Below are 27627 nucleotides of genomic sequence, written 5' to 3'. Positions count from 1 at the left end.
CTGGCTCTGGGCTCCCTATGAGTCCCCTGTGGCACTGGCTGCAGACCGAAGCCTCTACACCCCTAACAAGGCGGCAGCAGCGGCTCCGAATTATTATGGGCTGGCCGAGGGCGGCTGGCCGAGGGCAGCCGGCCCTGCTGCTGCTGCTTTTGCCTTTACTCACAGGTGCCGGGGTCCTGATGAGTCCTCTGTGACAGACGTCCTGACACCGGCCGTAGACAGAAGCCTCTGGGCCCTGGAAGCTGTGGCAGTAGCAGCTCCAAGGTCTTTTCATGCTGGCCCATGGCTGCCATCCGCCGCAGCCACCACCGCCACGGCCCTTGACTTTACTTAGGGTTGCCAGGCTCCCGATGAGTTCTCCGTGGCAGACGCCCCTGTCGCTGGGCACAGACGGAAGGAAGCCCCTGGGCTCTGACTGCTGCAGCAGCCATGGCTCCAGGTCCCTTATGTGCCAGCCAATGACTGCCGCCGGCCTGGCTGCCTCCATCCTTACTCACGTCCCTGAGACCCCAAGGACCTGTAGCTGTCTTGTCCATCACTATCTCTGGTCTCTTATTTTCATAAATGCTGGGGAATTGTTGGTTGGGGAATTGTTTGTGCTGTTCCTCAGTAGATCTGCCAGGAATTTCTCCCAGGGGTGCAAGAACTGGAGTCACTCCATCCTACTCAGCCGCCATTTTCCTTTGCTCACAACTTCTAAATTTTCATCACAGATACAAACTTGCTTTCATTTCTTCTATCCGTAGAATTGGATGTCGTGGTTGGGATCAAATTTACCACATTGTTTCTCATTGTCTTTAAAATGCTATAAATAAATAAGAACCAGGAGCAAATAGACATGATGAAATAACAGCTAGGTATTACTGTGTTTTAATGTAGAAAATTTCACTTTCTATAACCTACTTTTTTAGGTCTTATTTTACCATGAGAAGGAAAAATGTGAACACTTGAAGCTTCCTCCATGAATGAACTCACAAACATTATAGAGGGCAAAACATTCTCTAAAGCTGATAAGTGTGTGTATTGTTGAGAAAAAAATAATACTTGTTGATTTTAGTGTATTTTGATCTCACCATGGTGATAGATGTGGACAACGAATTTACTGAAATGTGTTGGGACATTTTCAACATGCCATTCTTTTGATAGAGAACATACAGGGTGGGGCAAAAGTAAGTTTACAGTTGTGAGTACATGAAACACATAGTTTCTTCTTGTGCTACTATATATTAATTATCGTATTGTTTTTACACACAAAAAAACCTGTTAACCTACTTTGGGCCCATCCTGTATGTGAAGTATATCAGATAATTTACATATTAACAGGAGATAGAAATAAATTTCTTTTAAAAACCTCTCACACATCATTTATAAAGTAGCATTTTGTCACAAATCAGTTGTTTGTGACAAAATTCCCTATGCAAGGAATTTGGAGTTTGGATTTCCTCTATTTTCTGTCCCTCTCCTCTCCTGAACATTGCCACAGTTTTCTGCAGGTGGTTTATTTTAATCTTTTCAGATGCTACTGTTCTATGAAAATATAAGTTTTCATTCATTTAAATCAATTGACTTCTTGAATGGTTTAATTCCTGAATTATGAAGACTGGTCTTAAGCTGTTTTCAGAAGTCCTTCAAGTTTAGGGAGCAAAGGAGAAATTAAAATAGAACAAAAACATTTAGGAATAAAGAAAAAAAGCAGGTAGGGGTTGAATTAGTAGTCTTCCTCTGCTTCAGTCAGAAGCAAGCCGTCCACTGAACACCATTGCTTCTTTAATTTCACTGTGCTGCCGAAAAATGAATAGGGCATATTCATTGGTATAAGTATAGAACTAGAAAGAACTTAAAAAGCTTTCTCCTCTTGCTGTATCATCTATTTTTCAGTAAATCTTTTTTCCCCACCTTTCATTCCTAGCTCTCATACTGAAGATTTATCATGTATTCCTCATCTGAATTATGGTTGCCCATCTTTCTTCATCAGATTTAACCCATGCTTTTCCAGAGTATAATTTGCTCAAATTTTAAGAAAGAATTGTATGTTTTATTCTCTATAATATTTCAGCATTAAAGTTGAAGTTTCTTTTCACTGTCAACTCATTCATTTTTGGGTGAGCATTTTGTGATTTAAGCAGGATAAGAATGTCATTTCCACTGTGTCCCATTGTTTATAGTAAATGCCTTTCTTTGTTTCAGTATATAATCAATGAGATTTTCCTACCTTATTGGATGATTGCATATTTCATGTTTTCTAAGATGTCTTCTATCCAAAGAACATTATTAAGATCCTTATTTGTTGCCTGATTTTCAAGTTCATGTCTCAAATGAGCAGGTTAAATTGAACTCCAAAGGTGTTTCCAAGTATAATATTCTCTATTTGTAAAGTTTTAGCTTTTGTCTTTCTGCTTTAAATTTACTACAACTACTCTCATACTTGACTGCTGTTCCGCACTGCATTCTTCTTTCCTTTTCTGCCACTGGGTGCCAATGCTCTGTGCAGTCTTCTCCGTCTTTATATATGTGGGTGGGCTCATTTACTGTTATTGCTGCTAAGGTAACAGCTGCTGAATATACCCTTTGGTGTTTGAAGATAGAAGTGCTCTCCTAGGGTTTTTAACCACTGGAAAGTTTTGATATTTGCATACTTTTGTTTCTAATATTCTATTTCATGGAGCCCTTGAGTTGGGAGCCACAAAAATTTTGCACAATGCCTAAATAGAGTAGTTTACTAAACACATTGTGGGTTTTTATTTTTTAATAACAATAGTAATGATAACTTATGATAACAACAGTAAAATTTATTTGTTGTGCAATTACAAGTTGTCAGGACTTGTGCAAAGTGGTTTACATGCGTAATGTCATTTAATCCCTAAAAGATTTAACACTTAAAAGTACTTTCTACCACTATCCTTATTTTTACATTCCTGTCTGATACTTAAACTTTAGTCTCCAAATATACCCAATCTTATGTTGTTTTGGTGAGAAGGTCATTTTTATTTTTGATTCTAAAACTTCTAGTTTGGTTCTAAACAGGAAATTGTTGATTTGAACTTCACAGTTATGGTCACTCAGCTATAGATGTGACGTAATGTCAATTTAGGGTGAGTTTGAGTGTGACAACTTCAGAAGACAGTCTGTATTCTGGGAGAGATTGTAACCTAGCTCAGGTCCACCTGTCTGCTGCCAAGAAAGCCAAACGCATGAGACAGGTGCTGGTGAGAAAGAAAGTGTTTTTATTTGAGGTGCTGGCAACCGGAAAAGATGGCAGGCTCATGCCTCAAAAACCATCTTAGCGCCCTGGCTGATGTGGCTCAGTGGGTCGAGTGCCAGCCTGTGAACCAAAGGGTCACTGGTTTGATCCCCAGTCAGGGCACATGCTTGGATTGCAGGCCAGGTCCCTGGTGGGTGGCACATGAGGGGCAACCACTCATTGATGTTTCTCTCCCACTCTTTCTCCCTTCCTTGTCCTCTCTCTTAAAATAAGTAAATTAATACAATATCTTTGAAAAGACATCTTAGCATCTCCGTACAGACAGATGTTTTTATAATGAGGGAGAGGGAAAGCTGAACAAAGAGATCAAGGGGAAGGGGTTGAAAAGTTTTCTATACGGAGACCAGCACCGTCTGTTCTGAAACTGGTCAAGCGGTGGTCTGGTGTGACTATCCTGGGTTTCATCATTCTGGTTTTACATCATCCTGGTTGTGTGGTTGAAGTTCAACAAATTTACCAGAGCTGAAATGTCTGAGGAGCAGAGTCTGTAACTTTGGAAATTAGTTCCTAGGATTCTTATACAAGCTATGTACTCAGTCAGAGTCAGCACTTACAGAAACAATGTCAGAATAATGATGGTGAGAATTGTGATTCCCCACTGTTACTAGATTTTACTTACTGGGCTCAGCACTTACTATCCCTGTGACGTGGATAATTTAATAAAATTATCTGCTACATTTTCCCTCAATTGTAAACTGTAGGTGTTGTATAATAAAGAATTTATCCAGGCCTTTATTCTTGCCCTCTGAGAGAGGAGATTCTAAGACCTTAGAAAGCCCAAGTGGCTTTGTTATTTAAAAATTTCTTCTGCCCTGGCTGGTGTAGCTCAGTGGATTGAGTGCAAGCCTGTGAACCACATGATTGCAGTTTGATTCCCAGTCAGGGCACATGCCTGGGTTGCAGGCCAGTTCCCAGCAGGCGATTCACTAGAGGCAACCATACATTNCAAAGGGTCACTGGTTTGATCCCCAGTCAGGGCAGGGCACATGCTTGAATTGCAGGCCAGGTCCCTGGTGGGTGGCACATGAGGGGCAACCACTCATTGATGTTTCTCTCCCTCTCTCTCTCCCTTGCTTGTCCTCTCTCTTAAAATAAGTAAATTAATACAATATCTTTGAAAAGACATCTTAGCATCTCCATACAGACAGATGTTTTTATAATGAGGGAGAGGGAAAGCTGAACAAAGAGATCAAGGGGAGGGGGTTGAAAAGTTTTCTATACAGAGGCCAGCACAGTCTGTTCTGAAACTGGTCAAGCAGTGGTCTGGTGTGACTATCCTGGGTTTCATCATTCTGGTTTTACATCATCCTGGTTGTGTGGTTGAAGTTCAACAAATTTACCAGAGCTGAAATGTCTGAGGAGCAGAGTCTGTATCTTTGGAAATTAGTTCCTAGGATTCTTATACAAGCTATGTACTTAGTCAGAGTCAGCACTTACAGAAACAATGTCAGAATAATGATAGTGAGGATTGTGATTCCCCACTGTTACTAGATTTTACTTACTGGGCTCAGCACTTACTAGCACTGTGACTTGGATAATTTAATAAAATTCTCTGCTACATTTTCCCTCAGTTGTAAACTGTAGGTGTTGTATAATAAAGAATTTATCCAGGCCTTTATTCTTGCCCTCTGAGAGAGGAGATTCTAAGACCTTAGAATTCCCAAGTGGCTTTGTTATTTAAAAGTTTCTTCTGCCCTGGCTGGTGTAGCTCAGTGGATTGAGTGCAAGCCTGCAAACCACGTGATTGCAGTTTGATTCCCAGTCAGGGCACATGCCTGGGTTGCAGGCCAGTTCCCAGCAGGCGATTCACGAGAGGCAACCATACATTGATACTTCTCTCCTTCTCTCCTTTCCTTCCTCTCTAAAGATAAATAAATAAAATATTTTTAAAAGTTTCTTGTATCGTATATAAGTTTATGCTAACAAGGTGATTCAGGGTGGGGCCTGGTCACACAGAAAAATAATGATGTGATTTACAGACTAGGACACTGAGCAAGCCTCACCACCAGGAGGGGAGAAAGACTGGAAACTGAGTTCAAACATGTGGTCAATGATTGAGTTAATCATGCCTACATAATGGTACCCTAATAAAAACTCTGGACAACAATTGTGATGGGGCTTGTTGTTTGGTATAGACATCAATATGCTGGGATGTGCCCTAACTCCAGGGAGAGAAGTTCCACATTTAGGACCTTCTCAGAACTCACCTTGGTCATGATTTGTATGTTCTCTATAATAAAGCTGTAATAATAACAAGCATATGAGTTCTAGTGAATTCACAAAAACACTATATTATGTAGTGAATTATCTAACCTGAGGGTGGATTATGGAAGCCCCCAAATTTGTAGCTAGTTGGTCCACGTGTGGGTGGAATGGAGACTCCCAAATATGTGGCTGGCATCTGAAGTGAGGCAGCCTTACTGGAGATTATGCCCCTCACCTGTGGAGTCCATGCTAACTCGAGGTAGTCAGCCTTAGAATCGCACTGCAGTGTGCAATTTTACCACAGAGTGGTGGTGATGTTGATGGATGATGCCTGTCTCATTGGCTTGTTCTTGATGAATAACCAAGTTAATATTTACAAAAGTGCTTAGGGCAGTAACTGGCTCATTGTAATACTACATAAATCCTTGAGAAATGAGAAAAAGAAAACAAAGAATGTTCTTTATTTGTCCATGAACTGTCAGCAAATTATCTAAAGAATATCTATAGGCTTGACAGTAGAATTGGTGCCTTCAGCTAGGTGCTTTTAAACTGATTGTGATCATATGCAGCAAATCTTATTTTCCAGGAAGCTAGAAAGAAAACCCATTGTTGAGAAGACCAGCTTTGGCTGGGTGCATCTTTTGATTAGGTTGCTTATGGTCTGGGTTTCCAGTGCTTCTGAGTCAGCTGGAACTTGGGATGGAGAGAAGATGCTGCTTGGCATAGGACTAAGAAAAGTCTAGGAGGGGGCAGAACTGAGCAGGGCTGAGAGCCACAAGAAAAGGGAATGGAGGAGTCAGGGGGAAATCCCAAGGTGGCTTCTTCAGCCAAATGGTTATTGTTGAAGAGAAATACCCTGTGAGGATTTTTGAATGGTGCAGTGTGAGTTATGCAATATGTCCTCAACCACAGTAAAATCTGAGACACACAATAGGCTTAAGTAGATTTTGTGGAAAGCCTTGAAGGTGCCACATTTTATGAAACAGTCTCAACTTATTGTATTTATTCAAAAACAAGGCAACTTGTGGCTACACAGTAATTTTTCTGTTGCTTTTGTTTCTCAATTGAAAGGAAAATGGTTTGCATATCAAAGCAGTTTTAATAACCATTTCCATTTATCTTCATTTAAACTTTATGACATAGATGGGTAGATATAATTATTCACATTTTATTCACAGAGAAACAGAAGCCCAGAAGTCTGACAGACTTATAGCTTAGTGGCAACTCCAATTAGGATCCAAATTTTTGGATTCTTTATTCATATTCTCCAGCCTAAGACAGAAACAAGCATGGAAGATGGTCTGAGCATCTCCAAAACCTCATGGTACACACAATCTGGCCATGCAAGTCTAAAAATTTTACTCATAGGAGGAAGGTAGCTTTTGAGCTATGTCTTGCCACTGCACATGGGGACATTCATTGTGCAAATGCCTCCTTGTAATTTAGACCAGGATGCTCAGATGAGCACTGGAGAGTGCGCTTTACTCTAAGACCCTTAGGTACAATTGCACTACAGATGTTAATTTTCTCACTTCTGCTGGGTGAACACCAGGTCTCTGGTTGCACCTGTAAGGTTCTGACCCTGAGTGACCTAAGCGTTTTCAAAATTAGTTTCAGTAATCATTGTGCAGTAAACAGCATCACCTGAGATAAGTTCAATCAGACACTCAGTTCTAGATTCTTTACAGTCTTTGTTTCACTTGGAAGGCCTTGCACTGTTGTCATAGATGTCAGGGGCGGCTGTGACTGGCAGGGAGCAGTCGTCCAGAGGGATTCATGATGAACAAAGCACTTCCACTAGAACCCTAGTGTTTGTATGTTGAACTCTATTACTACTGTTTAGTAAAGGTTTCCAGTGATCAGAAACATTCCTCATTCCTCCTAGTTTCCTGCATGAAAGAAATAATATGTAAGTTCATGTCAAAACATTGGCACTCATTGAAATAGGAAACTGTCTTTTTTAGAGGCTTTCCCTTTTGAGCAGGTATCTGGAGTAAAATCTCCTTATGCAAGATTCATATAAAGAAAGCAATTTAGGTTACACCTCAAACTTTGGTGACTGGTTCTAAACATCGTACTTGATGAATGAGATATTTCATATAAATATCATATGTTAAATACCTATTTAGCAAAATGAATACATCCTGGAGAGTCACTTCTAGCAAAGGCAGCAGTTGCCATGTTCAGAAATTTCCTTCATGTATGCGTAGAGTGGCTGGATTCAACTTATTTTAATTGAGAGATTTAAATTTTTTGTCAGGATTTCATTTATTTATTTTAGATAGAGAAGAAAGGGAAGGAGAAATAGAGAGAGAGAAATTTCAATGTGTGGCTGCCTCTCATGTGCCCCTTACTGGGGACCCGGCCCACAACCCAGGCATATGCCCTGATTGGGAATCGAACTGGTGACCCTGTGGTTCCCAGCCCATGCTCAATCCACTGAGTTACACCAGCCAGGGCTAAAATTTTTTTTCTTTGCAGGTAAATATTGAGGACTACAAGATGAATACTTGATGTTGTAAAAACAATATAATTTTTAATACAACCACATGCCACACATTGAAATTTTTATTTGTGTTTTAGACACAAATAATATTTTAGTAAAAATTTTTTACTAAATATGTTGCCATTTAATCCATAGTATTATTTAAAATAATTATTCTTACATAAATAAGAGAGTATTTGTAACCAGATATTTGCAATTATTATTAGTGATAGATCCTAGAGCATATAACCTATGATATTATTGAGTATATAAATAATTTTCTAAAAATGGAGGTGAAAAGATATGAAGAGAGATTATGTATTAGTGACATAGGTCTTGATATACACTTAGATATTACATAGTGTAATTTCTGCATTTGACAAAGATGAAGCTGTGGCCTAGAAATTGTAATGGCTTTATAACAGGGATCTCCAACCTCCCTAGCCATGGACCAGTACCAATCCGTGGCCTGTTAGGAACTGGGCTACACAGCAGGAGATGAACAGCAGGTGAATGAGCTGAGCTTCATCTGTATTTACAACCTCTTCCCAATGCTTGCATTACTGCCTGAGCTCTACCTCCTGTCCAATCAGCAGTAGCATTAGATTCTCATAGGAGGGCAAACCCTACTGTGAACTGCACATGTGAAGGATCTAGGCTGCATGCTCCTTCTGAGAATCTAATGCCTGATGATCTGAGGTGGAGCTGAGGCGGTGATGCTAACACTGGGGTGGCTGCAAATACAGATCATAATTGGTAGAGAGGTTTGACTGCACAAAGACCATAATAAATCAATTGCTTGCAGACTCATATCAAAACCCTGTCGGTGAGTGGCAGGTAACAAGCTACATCTGGTGGCAGGCTTCATAGTAGTAAGTGAGTTGATGTACTTCAATTACACAGTTGTATCTGGTGGCACGCTTTAAGTCAGAATCTGACATTTTAGTCTGCATGTGGCCTGCTAATTATTTTATTTACTACTTCCATCTGCATCTTCTCTCACACCCCTCCTGCCACACTTGTCTCAGTCACAGTTTTGGTAAGCCCACATGCTAACCCTGGCCAAGATGAGTAATAAACAAACATCACTTGGAGAGCTTCTTTGAAAAGGGGGAAAGATCCAATGATAAGACAGCAGAAGACTCTAACACTGCCAACAAAAAGAAAGCTGAATTTAAAAGAAAATACCAAGAGTCCTACTTAAATATGCGTTCATTGCAACAGGTGGTTCACATTCTCCAAGCCCACTTTGTATAATATGTGGTGACTGCCTAATCCATGAAGCCATGCAACTTTCAAAACTGCTTCACCACATGGAGATCAAGCACCCTGCATTAAAAGACAAGCCTTTGGAGTTTTTCAAAAGAAAAAAAATGTGAACATGAAGAACAGAAGCAATTATAGAAGGCCACTATGTCATCAAATGGGTCTGCACTGAGACCATCATGTTTAGTGGCTAACCACTTTAGGAGACCCTAGGAGACCCTTTACAATTGGTGAAGAGTTGATCCTACCTGCTGCTAAGGACATTTGCCGTAAACTTTGAGGAGAGGTTGCAGTTCAAAAGGTGGCACATGGTCCTCTTTCAGCTGGCACCATAACTAGATGAAATAGCAGAGGATGTTGAGACACAATTGTTAGGTTTAATGAGTCACCGTGATATGCAATCCAGGTTGACAGGTCTACTGATGTTGACAACAAGGCAACGATGCTTGTTTTTGTGTGATGTATTTTTCAAGAGGTTGTGCATGAGGATATGTTATGTGTACTTTTGTTGCCAATCAACACCACAGCTGCAGAACTAGTTGTCTTTGGGTGATTACCTATCAGGAAAGCTGAATTGGTCATTTTGTGTTGTTATATGAACAGATGGGTTGGCTGCCATGACTGGATGGCTTTCTGGTTTCACTACTTGGGTCAAAGAGGTCACTTCTGAATGTCAGTCTCTGCTCAGTGTCATCCATAGAGAAATGTTGGCTAGCTGAACAATGTCACCTGAATGTAACAGTGTTTTGCAGAATGTGATTAAATTATCAACCACATTAAAGTACACGCCCTTAATGCACTTCTCTTAACACAGCTCTGTAAGGAGATGGACATAGAGCACACACTTCTCATAAATAGAAGTGAGATGCCTTCCCAAAAATAGACTGCTGGCCATAATTTTTGAGTTACAAGAGCTGCTCCAGAAATTTCTTCTAGAAAAACAGTCACCAGTGGCAGCACATTTCAGTGACACAGAATGGGTTACAAACCTTGCTTACTTGTATGACATAATCAGCCTGCTCAATGAACTCAATCTATCACTTCAGGGGAGAACAACAGCTACCTTCAAATTGGCAGATAAAGTGGCTGCATCCAAGACCAAACTGGAATTATGGGGGTGACAAATGGACACTGGGGTTTTTGACATGTTTCAAAGATCAGCAGAGATTTTGAAAGTGACTGAACCATGGCCTTCTCTCTCCCAGCTGGTGCATAATCACCTATCTCAGCTTTTAAAATAGTTTGAGCATTACTTCCCAACCACAAAAGACCCCCAAACCAGGAAGGAATGGATCCATGACCCACTTGTGAACAAGGCAGGTGAATCCACTTTGTGCTAGAAGAAGATCAACTGCTTGAGATCGCAAATGGCAATGGCCTTAGAAGTATGTGTGAAATGACTTCAAAGCTCCACACATTCTGGATTAAAGTCAAGGTGAAATACCTTGAGATTAACACAAAAGCACTGAAAAGCCTGCTTCCATTTCCAACACTCTATCTTTGTGAAGCAGGGTTTTCTACAGTGGCAGTAACCAAAACGAGATTACAGGGTGGATGGACATAAGCAACACACTTTGGGTGTCACAGTCTTCCATCACCCCCAGATGGGACCATCTAGCTGCAGGAAAACAAGCTCAGGGCTCCCACTGCTTCTGCATTATGGGGAGTTGTACAATCATTTCATTATATATTATAATGTAATACTGATAGAAATAAAGGGCACAATAAACATAATGTGCTTGAATCATCCTGAAAACATCCTCCCTGCCCCAGTCTGTGGAAAAATTGTCTTCCAGGAAAGTAGCCCCTGGTGCCAAAAAGGTTGGGGACCACTGCCTTAGAAGGTTAGGCCAATGTGATGTAAAAACTGACTTAGAATGAGGTCACTCCACACCAAGACCAATCTTCTTTCCAACTGGAGCTCTCAAGGAGCCTGCTATTTTAGTAAACTCACTGTTTTTTCACTTCATAAATCTTTTATGTTGTGATTTTATGTATTTCATCAACCATCTTTCTAGTTTATACCTGACCAATCAAANGCCCCAGTTTGTGGAAAAATTGTCTTCCAGGAAAGTAGCCCCTGGTGCCAAAAAGGTTGGGGACCACCGCCTTAGAAGGTTAGGCCAATGTGATATAAAAACTGACTTAGAATGAGGTCACTCCACGCCAAGACCAATCTTCTTTCCAACTGGAGCTCTCAAGGAGCCTGCTATTTTAGTAAACTCACTGTTTTTTCACTTCATAAATCTTTTATGTTGTGATTTTATGTATTTCATCAACCATCTTTCTAGTTTATAGCTGACCAATCAAACCATTAATTTATTAGTAGCTTTATACTCAGAAGTATCTGCAAAATGTCTTTAGTTTTTTTTCTCCAGAAAAAGAAGGTTATTGATGTTAGTGGAGATAAGTAAGGGAATGCTTTGGTACATGTGAGGATGGATTTTCAGATTTAGGCAGTGTGGCAGGGGGGTTAAGGACACAAGCTCTGGAACTCAAGTGTCAGCTCCCCTCCCGTTTGCATGTGTCCAGATCAAGTTCTTCTTCCCTGTGGCCCTCAGTTTACTCATCTATTGTAGAGTAAGTATAAAAATAGTGCCTACCTTATAATGCTGTTGTCAAATAAAGTGTTGATATGCTGAGAGTACTTAGAACAGAGACTGTCACACATTAAATGCCATACAATTATTTAATGTTTTGTAAGTGGCTCAGTAAATTATAGAAAATATAGGGAAACTATAACTGTTTTCAAATATTTGAAGGGCTCATATCAAAGAAGCACAGGGGACACTCTTGGGAACTTTAAGAATGATGAATACACATTTGAGCAGACAGGCATTGTTCTAAGTTTCTTGTGGAAGAAAAAAGGCTTCTTTGGGAATTATGGATATCTTATTACTAGATTCAAGCAGATCTAGACATAAAATTTTACAAGTTTTTTAACATTCTTTTTTATGGTAAATACTTAAAATGAATAAGCACATTATTGAGAGGGATATGTGCCCTGAGTACCCTCCACATTCCTGCTCAGTTCATCAGACTGTGAGGCCTATGTAGTTAGCCACACAGGTGACTAAGTAGTTCACAGAGACCAAAACACCCATTCCCAAAGGAGGGCACTAGGTTGTCTGCTCCTTGGTACAATGTGTGCTTCTTACTCAGAAAGTACTTGGCTCTTGGCCAGGTTTTTCTCCTATAACAAAACGTGCTGCATGTGTAGGTGTCCATTTAGTTCCACCCGTGGTGCTCACTCCTACCCTCCAATGGAAGGGGCATGGAGAACTTGTGCTCTGGACACTGAGCTCAAACATAAAGCTCTGGACACTGTGTTTGCAGGGAGTAATAAAGTTCTCTCTCTGATCCAGGAATCTTTTGTCTTCTGTACACATCCATGAGAGAGTAACAAGCTAACCTCTTAGAGCTTGTATGTAGAGTAAAATACCAGACACTCTGCAGTTCTGCACACATACAGGCAACCGCTAACTTTATTGCTTCCTATTGCCATAGTCATTGTGCTAAGCCCTTTACATGTGTTATATTTAGTGATCCCTCAATATAAGCCTTTTTTTACAAATTGGTTTACAAACTGGTTTCATAATGGTTTTATCACTGGCCCAAGGTGGCAGAGCCAGACATCAAGCTGTGTAGTACTCAAAAATGTGTCCATGTGGCAGCTGTATCATATCATGCTGCCATTTGGAAATATATATTCCCCCTACCTACTTGAAAAATCTTCATTGACTAAAATGCTTTGAAACATTATTAACCAGAGCTTAGAGGAAATAAAACTGACCTCACATTTCTGTAAGTGAGTTCTTTTGCTATCTCTGGTTTTCCTTTAGGCCTGGCCCTCACGTAGCCATTTACTAGTCTGTCTTCCTTTCCTAGACTAGAGTTGGAAGACAGGGCATAGAGATGGGCTGCAAAACAATGAGACATATGGTTACTGAAAGAAGCCCTTCAAATCACTTTCTTCCTCCCCTATCAAGGTTAAAATACAAAATTGTTCATAATTCTATATACTAAAAATCAGCAACTGGAAGTTAAAATTTAAAAAATTCACAATAGCATAAAAACATGAAATATATAAGAATAAATAAAACAAGTTATTTGCAAGATTTTAATGCCCCAAACTATAAAATGCTGATGATAGAAATTAATGAATATCAAAATAAATGGAGAAATACATTGTGCTCATGGGTGACAGAATTTAACATCGTTAATATGTGAATTCTCCCCAGTTGGTTTATCAATTGAATGCAATGTAAATGAAAATTACAATAGGTGTGATTATGAAAAGTGACAAAGAGATTCTAAAATTTATGTAAAAATGCTAATAACCACAAATATCTAAAACAATTTTTAAAAATGAAGTTGGATGAGGCACATTACCTGATTAAAACATTACTATGATGGTTCATTAGACAGTGTAATATTGACATGAGAATAGACTATAATGTCAATGGAATGCAATGGAGTGTCCTAAAATACACCTGCACATATATGGTCAATTGATGTTTAACATGGCTGTCTAGGTAGCTGGTTGGGAAACAGTGTTCTTTTCAGAAATGGTGCTAGAACATTTGGACAACTGTATGAAAAAATAATGAACCGGGAGAGGGGGAAGATGGCGACAGAGTAGCACGGAGGGAACCCAGCTCCCGTGCATCTGGTAGAAAATCCAGGTGGATCTACCGCAGAACAGCATAATCAACCAACAATTCCCCAACATTTATGAAAATAAGAGATCAGAGAGTGTGACAGAGAAACCAGACAGCTGCAGGTCTGCGAGGACTCCAGAAGGCCAGTGAGGACAAAATCGGCTACGCCCACTGCCTCCTTGCCTTCAGCTGCACCCTCTGCACGACCAAGGCGGGTGACCTCCAGCGGTGCGTGAGTGCGTGAGTACCGACGAGAAGTGGTGGGCAATCTGGGCTGGCACGATCAGTGGGAAACNAGAACAGCATAATCAACCAACAATTCCCCAACATTTATGAAAATAAGAGATCAGAGAGTGTGACAGAGAAACCAGACAGCTGCAGGTCTGCGAGGACTCCAGAAGGCCAGTGAGGACAAAATCGGCTACGCCCACTGCCTCCGTGCCTTCAGCTGCACCCTCTGCACGACCAAGGCGGGTGACCTCCAGCGGTGCGTGAGTGCCTGAGTACTGACGAGAAGTGGTGGGCAATCTGGGCTGGCACGATCAGTGGGAAACAGAGGCCCCGTCTGAATCCAGGGCAGGGGCGCCTGTGGCGGAGTGAACTCCAGAGGCCCGGCACCCGGTGGGCCGGCAACAGACTCCGTGGGAGCCGTGGGCCTGCTACAGGGTCCATGGGAGAGAACTGACTCCCCCACTCCCCGTCTAGGCAGGCTGGGTAATACCAGGCAGAGACCTGTGGGCTTAAGTTAGCGTAAAGGGTGGCAAGGGTGGAGGGCCCTATTCAACTGCGGACTCTGTGGTCGCCAGCCCGCCAGCCGACCAGCCCGCCAGCCTGGGGGATTTAAGAAGGACACTGTCATTGCTAATCTTTTGGGATTGGGCTGGGCTGAGAGGGAGGCTTTGTGGAGAAGTCTCTATTGGAAAGTGAACTGAGGTGCTCTGTGACAGCACCTTGCCTCACGGCCCAACCACCCAGCAGCCATCCAGGGGAGGGTTGGGAACACTTGGGTCCCACCACGGGAGTGAGAAGGACAGTGCCAGATACCGAGGGACACAGGCAGCCTCCCAGGAGTGTGGGCATGCACATTCCAATCTGGTAGCCTGGTTCGAGCAGGCCTACATATCTGCCCTAGGAGAAGCCTGGCCACCTGCAACCAGAAAAACCAGTTTGGACAGTTTGAAACCGACAAAGGAAGGGTGTTTTTTTTTTTAATGTGTGTGTGTGTGTGTGTGTGTGTGTGTGTGTGTGTGTTTCCCCTTCCCTTTTTTCCCTCTCTCAACTTCTTTTTTAAGTAATCTTATATCTTTTAAACTGTATTATTGCTCTGTCTTTCAATACTCTGTCCCTCATTTCTTTTTCTTTTTGTCCGGTTTTAGTCCTTCCTTTCTTCCCAAATTTTCTACTTATTCCTGCTTTCTCCTGACTTTTGTGTGTATGTGTGTGTGTGTTGGATTGTTTGTTTGTGTGTTGCTTAGTTTTCTTTTAGGTGTATTATTATTTTTTGCATTATTCTTACTTCTTTTTTTAATTTTAAGAATATCTTTGTATTCCTCCTCTTTCTGTACAGGTTTCTTAGCCCTGGCTGGTTATATTGTACTACCTGACAGGTTCCCACTGCTCTTTCCTCCACAGTGTATTGCAAATTTTCTATACTTCACTTGCTTTCCTTTGGCATACTACCCAAGCTCTATAACCCCCATTTAGACAGATCACATAGAGTCTATCACGTGAGTGTTTCTCTAATATTATTGTAAATAAGAGCTGTTCTATACAATGGTAATACTTCAAAACACATCTCTTGGACCTTAGACCACCTTACAGGTTCCTGAATTCTATTACTCTATTTACTCACACGCTACACCTAGTTACTAACCTGTACTCTCACCTTACCTCAAAATCTGACCAGCCGCAACCACACTGCTTTCTAGATACAACTCACAAGCCTCTCCTTCCCAACAAGAGACTTAACTTATGTCCATCCTTTCTTAAAAGTGGCAAGCTGGGTCAAAGAGAACGGTTAACTCTATACATAGCCTAAAGATTGTCTATTTCTTCTCTACCGACTGTGTCTGTAAATAACATAAAATAATCTTCTGCTATCATAAATCATTTTGCCTCCTCCTCCAACTGATTACACATGCACAATAAAGAAAGGAGTAGGTGGAAGCGGAGAACACCATGATACCTGCAGGAGACTGCACCACTGAATTTTACAGATATCCTGCCACAGAAGTTCACACCATAAACTCAGGGAACCAGAAAAGATCAATTTAAGAAGCTGAGGCCAACAAGAAGAGCATCACAAACAATGGGAAGACAAAGAAACAATCCCCAAATGAAAGAAAAGGAGGAAGCCTCAGAAAGAACGTTAGATGAAATAGAGGCAAGTCAACTATCAGATATTGAATTCAAAGCACTGGTTATCAGGAAATTCAAAGAGCTTACAACAAGCTACCAAAAAATATAGGGGAGCTACAGTGAACTCTCTGCAAACTATACCAACATGAAAAAGGAAATAGAAACCATCAGTAAAGGCAAAAAGGAAATGAAGAATACAATTTCTCAAATGAAGAACACAGTAGAAGGTATGAAGGGTAGGATCGATGAGGCGGAAGATTGCATAAGTGAGATTGCAGACACGGTAGAAAAAATCTCCCAGACAGACCAAGTAATGGAAAAGAGACTCAGAAAAAAATGGGGAGAATTTAAGAGAAATGCAAGACAATATGAAACATAATAATATCCGAATAATAGGAATACCAGAAGTAGAGGAAGAAGAACAAGGGATAGAAAACCTACTTGAAAGAGTAATAGCAGAATATTTTCATAAGTTGAGGAGAGACAAAGTCAAATGAATCCAGGAATTGCCGAGAGTCCCAATCAGGTGGAACCCAAAGAGGCCTACTGCAAGACACATCATCATTAAAATGGCAAACCTCCAAGACAAAGAGAAAATCCTAAAGGCAGCAAGGAAGAAAAAGGAAGTAACATACAAAGCAGTCCCAATAAAATTGGCTATTGACTTCTCAATGGAAACATTCCAAGCAAGAAGAGAATGGCAAGAAATATTCCAAGTAATGAGAAACAGGGGCCTACAACCAAGGCTACTGTACCCAGCAAGGCTCTCAATGAAGATAGAAGACCAAATAAAGAGCCTCCAAGACAAAAGAAGTCTAAAAGAATATGCCTCCACCAAACCAGCTCTACAAGAATTACTAAAAGGACTACTTTAAGGAAAGGAAGGAAAAGAGAGACGGAGAGGAACACGGGTACATAAATGGCAATGAATAAGTACCTTTCAAAAATAATCTTAAATGCAAATGGTTTAAATACACCAATTAAAAGGCTTAGAATAGCTGAATGGATAAGAAAGCATGGCCCACACATATGCTGCCTGCAGGAGACCCACCTCAGGTCAAAAGACCACCACAGACTGAAAGTGAAAGGATGGAAACAAATTTTCCAAGCAAATGGACAAGGAAAAAAAAACCGGGGTAGCAATTCTCATATCAGAAAAAATAGACTTCAAAAACAGGGCCATAAAGAGAGACCCAAAAGGTCACTTCATATTACTCAAGGGAAGAATCCACCAAAAAGACATTAACATTGTAAATGCATATGCACCCAACACAGGAGCACCCAAATATATAAAGAAAATCCTAGAGGACCTCAAGAAAGATATTCAGACACAAAATTATAGTAGGGGATTTTAACACCCCACTATCAAAAATGGACAGATCTTCCAAACAAAATAACAACACGGATATTGCAGCATTAAACAACACTCTAGATGAAATGGACCTAATTGATATATATAGAGCCCTTCATCCCAAAGAAGCTAAATACACATTCTTTTCAAATGCACATGGAACATTTTCAAAGATAGACCACATGATAGGACACAAAATGAGTCTCAACAAATTTAGGAAAATAGAAATCATACCAAGCATTTTCTCTGATCACAAGGGACTGAAATTGGAAACCAATGCCATAGGAAAAAACCCCAAACACCCAAAAGCATGGAGACTGAATGGTATGTTATTAAACAAAGAATGGGTCAAGATTGAAATTATGGAAGAAATCAAAAAATTTCTCGAAAATAATGAAAATGAACTGACAACAACCCAAAACTTATGGGACACAGTAAAGGCAGTCCTGAGAGGGAAGTTCATAGCAATACATGCATACCTAAAGAAAATAGAAACATTTCAAACAAACAACCTAACCCGACGCCTGCAAGAACTCGAAGAACAACAACAAAGACAACCCAGAGCAAGTACAAGGAAGGAAAGAACCAAGATCAGAGCAGAATTAAATGACATAGAGACTAAAAGCACAATTCTAAGGATTAATGAATCGAGGAGTTGGTTTTTTTAAAAGATAAACAAAATAGACAAACCTTTAAGTAGGCTCATCAAGAAAAGAAGAGAGAGGACCCAAATAAACACAATCAGAAATGAAAGAAGAGAGATTACAACTGATACCACAGAAATAGAAGGGATTGTGAGAAATTACTATGAAGAACTGTATGCCAAGAAATTTGAAAACCTGGGTGAAATCGACAAATTTCTAGAACAATATAATCTTCCAAAACTCAATGAAGAAGAAGTAGAAACCCTGAACAGACCAATAACAAGAGATGAAATTGATGCAGTAATAAAAAAACTCCATCACACAAAAGCCCCAGGCCAGATGGGTTCACAGGAGAATTCTACAAAGCATTTAAGGAACAGCTAACCCCTATTCTTCACAGACTATTCCAAAAAATCCAAAATGATGGGAAACTCCCAAACTCTTTTTATGAAGCCAGCATCATCCTAATTGCAAAGCCAGATAGAGACACAACAAAGAAAGAAAACTTCAGGCCAATATCGCTGATGAACATAGATGCTAAAATCCTCAACAAAATATTGTCAAATTGCATCCAACCATACATCAAAAAGATCATACACCACGACCAAGTGGGATTCATCCCAGGGATGCAAGGATGGTTCAGTATCTGCAAATCAGTAAATGTAATACACCACATAAACAAAAGCAAAGACAAAAACCACATGGTCATATCAATAGATGCAGAAAAAGCTTTTGATAAGGTACAACACCCATTTATGATAAAGGTACTCAGAAAAGTGGGAATAGAGGGAGCATTCCTCAACATAATAAAGGCCATATATGAAAGATCTACAGCCAACATCATACTCAATGGGCAAAAACTAAAAGCTTTTCCACTAAGATCAGGAACAAGACAAGGTTGTCCACTTTCACCACTTCTATTCAATATAGTATTGGAAGTTCTAGCCACAGCGATTAGACAAGGAAATAAAAGGCATCCAAATTGGAAAGGAGGAAACAAAACTGGCATTGTTTGCAGATGACATGATAGTGTACATGGAAAATCCTATAGCCTCTACCATGAAACTACTCGAACTAATAAATGAATTTGGCAAAACAGCGGGATACAAAGTCAATATGCAGAAATCAGACATTTTCGTATACCAACAATGAAACAGCAGAAGCAGAAATCAAGAAAAAAATCCCATTCGATATAGCAAAAACAAAAATAAAATATCTGGAAATAAACCTAACCAAGGAGGTAAAAGACCTGTATACAGAAAACTACACAACACTGAAGAAAGAAATCAAGGAAGACACAAACAAATGGAAACATATACCGTGTTCATGGATTGGAAGAATTAACATCATCAAAATGCCCATACTACCCAAAGCAATTTACAGATTTGATGCAATAACTATTAAAGTGCCAATGGCATATTCCACAGACATAGAACAAACACTTCAAAAATTTATATGGAACCATAAAAGACCCCGAATAGCAGCTGCAATGTTGAGAAAGAAGAACAAAGTAGGAGGGATCACAATACCTGATATCAAACTGTATTACAAGGCCACTGTAATCAAAACAGCCTGGTACTGGCATAAAAACAGGCACATGGACCAATGGAATAGAACAGGGAGCCCAGAAATAAACCCAAATCTCTATAGTCAATTAATATTCGACAAAGGGGGCAATAACATAAAATGGAGTAAAGATAGCCTTTTCAACAAATGGTGTTGGGAGAACTGGACAGCCACATGCAAAAAAATGAAACTTGAGCACCAACTTACACCATACACCAAAATAAATTCAAGGTGGATAAAAGACTTAAATATAAGCCGTGAAACCATTAAAGCCCTAGAGGAGAGCATGGGCAGGAAAATCTCAGATATTTCACGCAGCAAGATTTTTACTGATACGTCCCCTCGAGCAAGGGACATAAAGGAAAGAATAAACAAATGGGATCTCATCAAACTTAAAAGCTTCTGCCTGGCTAAGGAAAACAATATCAAGATAAAAAGAAAAGCAACTGTTTGGGAAAACATATTTGCCAATGATACCTCAAATAAAGGTTTAAACTCTAAAATATACAAAGAACTCACTCGACTCTACTCAAAGAAGATGAGCAACCCAATTAAAAAATGGACAGAGGACTTGAACAGACACTTCACCAAGGATGACATATAGAGGTTCCAGAGACACATTAAAGATGCTCAATATCACTAGCTATCAGAGAGATGCAAACTAAAACCACAATGAGATACCACTTAACACCAGTCAGAATGGCTATGATAAACAAAGAAACAAACAACAAGTGTTGGAGAAGTTGTGGGGAAAAGGGGACTCTAGTTCACTGTTGGTGGGATTGCAGACTGGTACAACCACTATGGAAAACAGTATGGAATTTTCTAAGAAAACTAAAAATGGATGTGCCTTTTGACCTAGCAATTCCACTGTTAGGAGTATATCCTAAGAACCCTGAAACACCAATCCAAAAGAACCTATGCACCCCGATGTTCATAGCAGCACAATTTACAATAGCCAAGAGTTGGAAGCAACCTAGATGCCCATCGGTCAACGGCTGGATCAAAAAACTATGGTACGTTAACACAATGAAATTCTATGCTGCAGAAAGGAAGAAGGAGCTCCTACCCTTTGCAACATCATGGATGGAACTGGAAAGCATTATTCTGAGTGAAGTAAGCCAGGTGGTAAAAGACAAATACCATATGATCTCACCTTTAACAGGAATCTAAACAGCAAAACAAACAAGCAAGCAAAATGTAACCAAAGACACTGAAATACAGAACATGCTGACAGGGTCCACAGCGGAGAGGAGGAGAATCACAGGGGAAAAAGAGAAGGACTCACATGAACAAGTATAAAGGACCCATGGACAATAACTAAGGTGGGGGGCGGAAATGGGAGGGAGGTAAGGAGCACTGGCGGGACAGGGCTTGGAATAGAAGACAGAAAACTGTACTTGAACAAGAATTAAACTAAAAAAATGAACCATGACTTGTATATAGCGCCATGTACAAGAATCCACTCACACTGGATAATAGACCTAAATATAAAGCACAAAACTCTAAAATTTCTGGAAGAAAACCTAGGGAAAAACCATGTTAATATTGGGTTCAGAACTGAATTGTTAGATAAGACATAAGAAGCTCAAACCATAAGAGAAAAAAAATGTTCTTTGAAACACACTGTTAAAACAAAAAAGACAAGACACAACCTCGGAGAAAATATTTGCCATGTGTGTATATAATAAAAGACTTAAATCTGAATATATAAACTTGATAATCTGACAACAAAGACCCAGTGAAAAATAGCCAAAAGATTTGAACTTATACATTACCAAAGCAGTCATACTTATGTCAAATAAACACATTGAAATGAGAATAAAACCCTAGTGAGAAACCACACACTCACTTTAATCACTTTACTATTTTTTCCAATATTTTATTTATTTATTTATTTATTTATTTTTATTTAATTCTTGTTCAAGTACAGTTTTCTGTCTTATTTTTTAAAATAGATTTAAAAACTATTGGCAGGAATGTAAAGCAATTTCCTCCAGCGCTTTGCTGGGGGAAGTGCCAAATTGCACAACCACTTTGGAAACAGTTTGGAAACACTTTCTCCTAGATGTTTAGCCAAGATGAATGAAAGCATATGTCTGCACAAACACCTGTATATGAATGTGTATACATGCTGTATTCACAATTGACAAAAAATGGGCACAACCTAAACCTTTGGTGAATGGATAGCCAAAGTGTATATCCTGCAGTAGAATAGTACTCAGCCATAAAAAACAAACTATTGCTAAATGTAGCAACATGAATGAGTCTCAAAAACATTATGTTAAATAAATGAAGTGATACATAAAAGGCTACATAACCCGACCCCTTTCATATGACAATTTTGAAACGGCAAAAGTGTGGTGAAAGGAATAATCATTAGTGTTTGAGAGGGCCAGGAGGCGAAGGGAGGTAATAGACTCCAAAGGGTGGACACAAAAGATACACAGTAGTGATAAAAGTTCTGTCTATTGCTGTTATGTTGATTACACCACTAAATATATATATATTTATATATATATATATAATATATATATATAATTCAAAACTCATTTAATTATAAATGTAAATATAACTCAATAAACTTGAATTTTGAAAAACCAAAATGAGTGCTTTGAGCCTGAGTTAGAATCACAACTACTATTGCAGACTACATGAAATAATTACGTTTACATATATTGCACCTGATTCAATATGTATGTATTTCTGCTTGTATGGTAACATTTAGAAAAATATATTTTAAAATGTTAAGATAAAAATGTTATAATGAAAATTCAAGATTTAGACTGTGTTTCTTTTTATGAAAATTACAGAACGTCTTTTTTTGGCAGTACAGTCTATAGGAAAAAAACAAAGTAGTTTTATTTTATTTTTTGGCTAGATTGAGCTGTAGAAATAATAAAACATTCTTTTTATAATATTGCATTCTTATGCTCATAATTTTTCTCTTAGTAACCTATTACTAAGTTACTTAGTTACAAACTCTAAATATTGCCCATGATGCTATAGCATTTTAAATCTAATATGTACTATATTTTAAATGATTGTAAAATTTTGCCTTCACTTGTTTATGATTAAGATTCACATTGAAATATTACTTATTTGAGTCACATGTGTCAAATTTAGCTTTTAAATTGCTTATTGGTTTGTCCATTACAGTCATAATATACATTTGTAAACGTATTCTCTTTAAGTTTACAAATGTTAAAATTTAAAGTTTAAAATTTTTCCTTTTAAATGTGAAATTGAATGAAATTTAAAACTAATAGGAAGGCTAGGAAGGCTAGGAATGCTTGCGGATTTCCCTTTTATTTCCTGCATTATTGAGAAACTGTTTCTTACCTGGATTTAAAATATATATATAATTGAGATGTCCTATTGTGGTAATTTATGATTGATCTAGCCATGTTACAAAAAGACTAATTACAGCATTGATTATTTCCTGCAGCAGTCCCCTGGTGTTGCCAATTGCCAAGCAAGATAGTTTGCTGGAAAAAGACATTATGTTCAAAGATGCAGCAAAAGGTCTATACATGAAACCACCTCAGGACAGCACTCCTGAAAATGCCACTGTGAATGGTCCCACCAAACCTGAGCAGGTAATTATACCCTCACTGCATGTCTGCTGGGATTGTGTCCTCTTATGCCCACAAACAAATACCGCAAATTTCCATTCAAAGAAACTTTAATGAAAGCATGCATTAATATTTTGTTTAAAATTTCCATTTATAAGATATTATTGTGTTTTACTGACCACTAACAAACATAACTGCTATTGTGTTTTACAAGGATTTGAATTTACAGTCTTGACTTATTTATTATGATTGTAAACTCAGTCAGTGTGTTAATTCCTGCATATTTCCAGTTCTGGTTTTGGTCATTATTTTAATTATTGTGTAGGCTCTGTTTTTTAATTTCCTTCAAATACTCAAATATTTTCCCCAACAAGAAAGTCAGAGCAATCATGGAGTCATTCATTCTTAAAAGCAACTGTGATCTTGTACTGTGTGCGTGTTTGTGTGTGTATGCACACATTCCAATGCCCAAGTTATGGAAGATCATTTTAATGAGCGTCAAATTATAAAATTTAATGTATTTTGTCTTATTTCTGTAGGAATAAGTTATTTTATGTGTTGTGTTTTATAAATGGTGTTTTGTAAATATTAGAGTAATCCTTGAAATGTCTGGTTTTGCTGTATCTAGTTTTGAATATTTTAAAGATATTTTAACTAGATTTTCTAAAGACTTTTTGGATTTTTTTATTTCATTAATTTTCATTTTAAAATAACTAAAACAGCAAAACATCTGAAATATTTTTAAATTTTGTTAGGTGTATCCATTTGCTCAGGCTACCATAACAAAATACCACAAACTGGGAGGCTCAAACAACAGAAATTTATTTCTCACAGTTTTGGAGAGTGGAAATCCCAAATCACAATGCTGGCTGAATCTAAATCTGTTTTTGCTGAAGTCCTTCTTCCTGATTTTCAGATGGCTGCTTTGTCACTGTTTCCTTATATGGTGGAGATAGAGAAAGAACAAAAGCAAACTCTGTTACCCTTTACAGGGACACCAACCCTGTGGGATCAGAGTCCCATACATTCCACGACCTCATTTAATTTTTATTATCTCCTGAAGCCCTATCTCCAAATACAGTCAGGTTGGCAGTTAAAGCCTCAAAATATGAATCGCAGGGAACACAATTCAGTCGATAGCAGTAGGGAAATTGAATGTTAGGTAAATTTAAGGCAATGTTTGTCTTAACTTTCTTAAGGATCTTATGAACTCCCTGTGACCCTAAGTGCATATTACTAAGTGAAAGCATTCAATTTGAAAAGGCTACATTAAACCATGATTCCACTATTTGACATTCCAAAAAAGACAAAACTATGGAGACAGTAAAAAGATCAGTGGGTGCCAGGAGTTGTTGGGGGAAGAAAGAATAAGTGGATCCCAGAGGATCTTTAGGGCAATAAAACTACTGTGTGTGATACTGTAATTGTGGATATATGTCATTGTACATTTTTGAAAGCCCTTACAATGTACACCACCAAAAGTGACCTCTGATGTAAACTATGGACATTGAATGATAATAATATGTCAGTTTGGGGTCATCAATAGTAACAAATATACCACTACAGTGGGGAATGTTATAACAGGGAAGGCTGTGTGTACCTGGCCAGGGAAATCTCTGACCTTTCCTCTCAATTTTGTGATGTATTTAAAACTGCTCTAAAAACCTAAAATCTTAAAAAGGAACACTTACAACATAACATCAAATATAATACTTTTATACTTAAAATATCTTTATACTTAAAAGTCTAATGACTTTTTAGTGTCAGCTCTTTGCAAGTATATCTGAGACATTAGAAGCAGTTGTAATCATATTATATTTATTAAAGAGGGAATGGCTTGTTTGGATTTTATGTGCATGTTATCTATATAACATTCACCCATAACTTCCACTGTGTGCATTACACTGTCGTATGTTCTTGGCCAGGAAATGCACAGGTGATTCTCTTTAGAGGAAGAACAGAGGAAAAGTCGTGAGTGGGCTATACATTTACATTCTATAGGAGGGCTTTAGAAGAGTCTTGCCAAAACAATAATGTTATGATTTCTATTTTAAGGATGAATATGTAATGTGGAAAAATTTTTAATTGAAACAGAAACCACAGCATTTCTCCTTCCAGGTTTTTATAAAATGTAGGTCTTATCAAATGGTAACTGTGTGAATGAGTATTCAAGTCTTGATTTAAACTTTTTATGGTTCTAATAATCATCAAAATTAACAATTGCTATAATAATATCTGGGAGAATGTGGAATTTGTCTTAAGTTGCTAAAAAATATGTTAAGATGTTCTTCCTTCTTTGCCCTTGTTGTTTTCTTTCCCCTCCCATTACTCCTCTCCCCTGCGCGGCCCTCTTCAATTCTCTTTCCAGATCCCTACCTTCCTACCACCTCCTTTCCTCCTCTCTTTTCTTTGAGAATATACTTACTTAAATGCAATTCACACTTAAAATTCAAGTCAAATTTTTATTCCATTTAGTAAAGGCATGTTATTCTAGGGGTAGAGAGAAAGGATAATAGAGACGTACAGATTTGCTCTGGTTCAGGGCTGCTACTGGAACTCTCTGACCCAGGAAGTTCTTTAACCTCACTAAAGCCATCTGTGAAATGGTTACATAGCATTGACCTAATATGGTTGTTATGAAGATGACAAAAGATTAAAGCTACAAGGTGACAGCATTTTTCCAAGAACAGAATTAAAAACTCAGTTAAGATGTATTCCTTATTTTATTATTGTTATTGTATAGACTATATATTGGGTTTTGCCAGAGTGGTTGAGTTCTCTGGTCACTAATTAATCTGCTCTTAGTTCATGTAAATCCAGTCAACATATCAACTGGATTTTGTTTTCAATGTAAGTAGGTTACTTTAGAATATAATAGTACAAAATGACACTCTATATGGAACACTTCAGAGCTGAAAATGCTTTCACTTGCATTATTTGTTAAATAATTCTATTTTATTTTTCACTATCATTGAGTCCCATTATACCCCCTCCCTCCCTCCTACAGTCACTACACTGTTGCCCATGTCCATAAGTCTTTTTTCCTTGCACTATTTTAATCTTCAAAAATACTACTGTGAGAAAGTTATTATGCACTTTTTTTTCTTTCTTTCTTTATTTAAAGTGTATTTTATTAATTATGCTATTACAGTTGTCCTGATTTTCCTCCTTTTCCCCCTCTACCTAACACCCCCACACTCATTCAGGTAATCCTCCCACCATTGTTCATGTCCATGGAACACAAGTATAAGTTCTTTGGCTACTCCATTTCCTATCCTGTACTTCACATCCCCATTGCTATTCGGTAACTACCTATTTGTACTTCTTAATGTCCTCACCTCTTCACAGATCCCCCCACACACCTCTCTCATCTGGCAGCCACTAAAACACTCTTTGTAACCATAATACTCTCTCTGTTTTTCTTGTTTGCTTAGTTTGATTTTTAGATTCAATGTTTGATAGATTTGTATTTTTGTCATTTTATTATTCATAGTTTTGATCTTCTTTCTCTTCAATAAGTCCTTTTAACATTTCATATAATAATGGTTTGGTAGTGATGAACTCCTTTACTTTTTTCTTGTCTGGGAAGCCCATTATCTACCCTTCAATTCTAATGATAGCTTTGCTGGGTAGAACAATCTTGGCTATAAATCCTTGCTTTTCATGATTTTGAATATTTCTTGTCAATCCTTCTAACCTGAAAAGTTTCTCTTGAGAAATCAGCTGACAGACTTATGGGAACTCCCCTGAAGGTAATTAATTTCTTTTCTCTTGTTGCTTTTAAGACAGCAGGAAACATCCATCTTGTTTGGGACTCTTTGTGCTTCCTGGACTTATATGTCTATTTCCTTCATCAAGTTGGGGAAGTTTTCTTTCATTTTTTTAAAATAGATTTACAATTTCTTGCTCTTTCTCTTCTCCTTCTGGCACTCCTATGATACAAATGTTGGAGCTCTTGAAGTTATCCAAGAGGATGATTATTCTTGTTTCTTTGTGATTCTTTTTTCTACTTATTCAGATCACTTGTTTTGGCTTTCTTGTGTTCCATATCATTGATTTGATTCTTGCATCCATCCATTCCACTCTTGTTTCCCTGTGAATTGTTCTTTATTTCAATTAGTGTATCCTTTATTCCAGACTGGATCTTTCTTATGTTGCTGAGGTCCTCACTAAGTTCCCTGAACATCCTTACAAATGGTATTTTGAACTCTACATCTGACAGATTGCTTATCTCCTTTTCTTTTAGCTCTTTTT

At 38.5% G+C, this 27627-nt stretch overlaps 1 protein-coding gene across 1 annotated transcript in view; it reads left to right on the top strand.

Annotated features, from left to right (window-relative positions):
• The window catches only part of MYO16 (myosin XVI), a 360482-nt gene that overhangs the window by 275439 nt on the left and 57416 nt on the right, over window positions 1-27627 (top strand). The window contains exon 10 of the mRNA XM_037067733.1: window positions 23247-23397. Coding sequence (XP_036923628.1) covers window positions 23247-23397 — 151 coding nt within the window. The remainder of the gene's footprint in view (window positions 1-23246; window positions 23398-27627) is intronic.

The sequence above is a fragment of the Sturnira hondurensis genome, unplaced genomic scaffold (assembly GCF_014824575.4).
Source record: "Sturnira hondurensis isolate 20B ecotype Veracruz unplaced genomic scaffold, ASM1482457v3 Scaffold0017394, whole genome shotgun sequence".
In the NCBI taxonomy this organism is placed as follows: domain Eukaryota; kingdom Metazoa; phylum Chordata; class Mammalia; order Chiroptera; family Phyllostomidae; genus Sturnira; species Sturnira hondurensis.
This window is presented reverse-complemented; position numbering and strand designations above follow the sequence as displayed.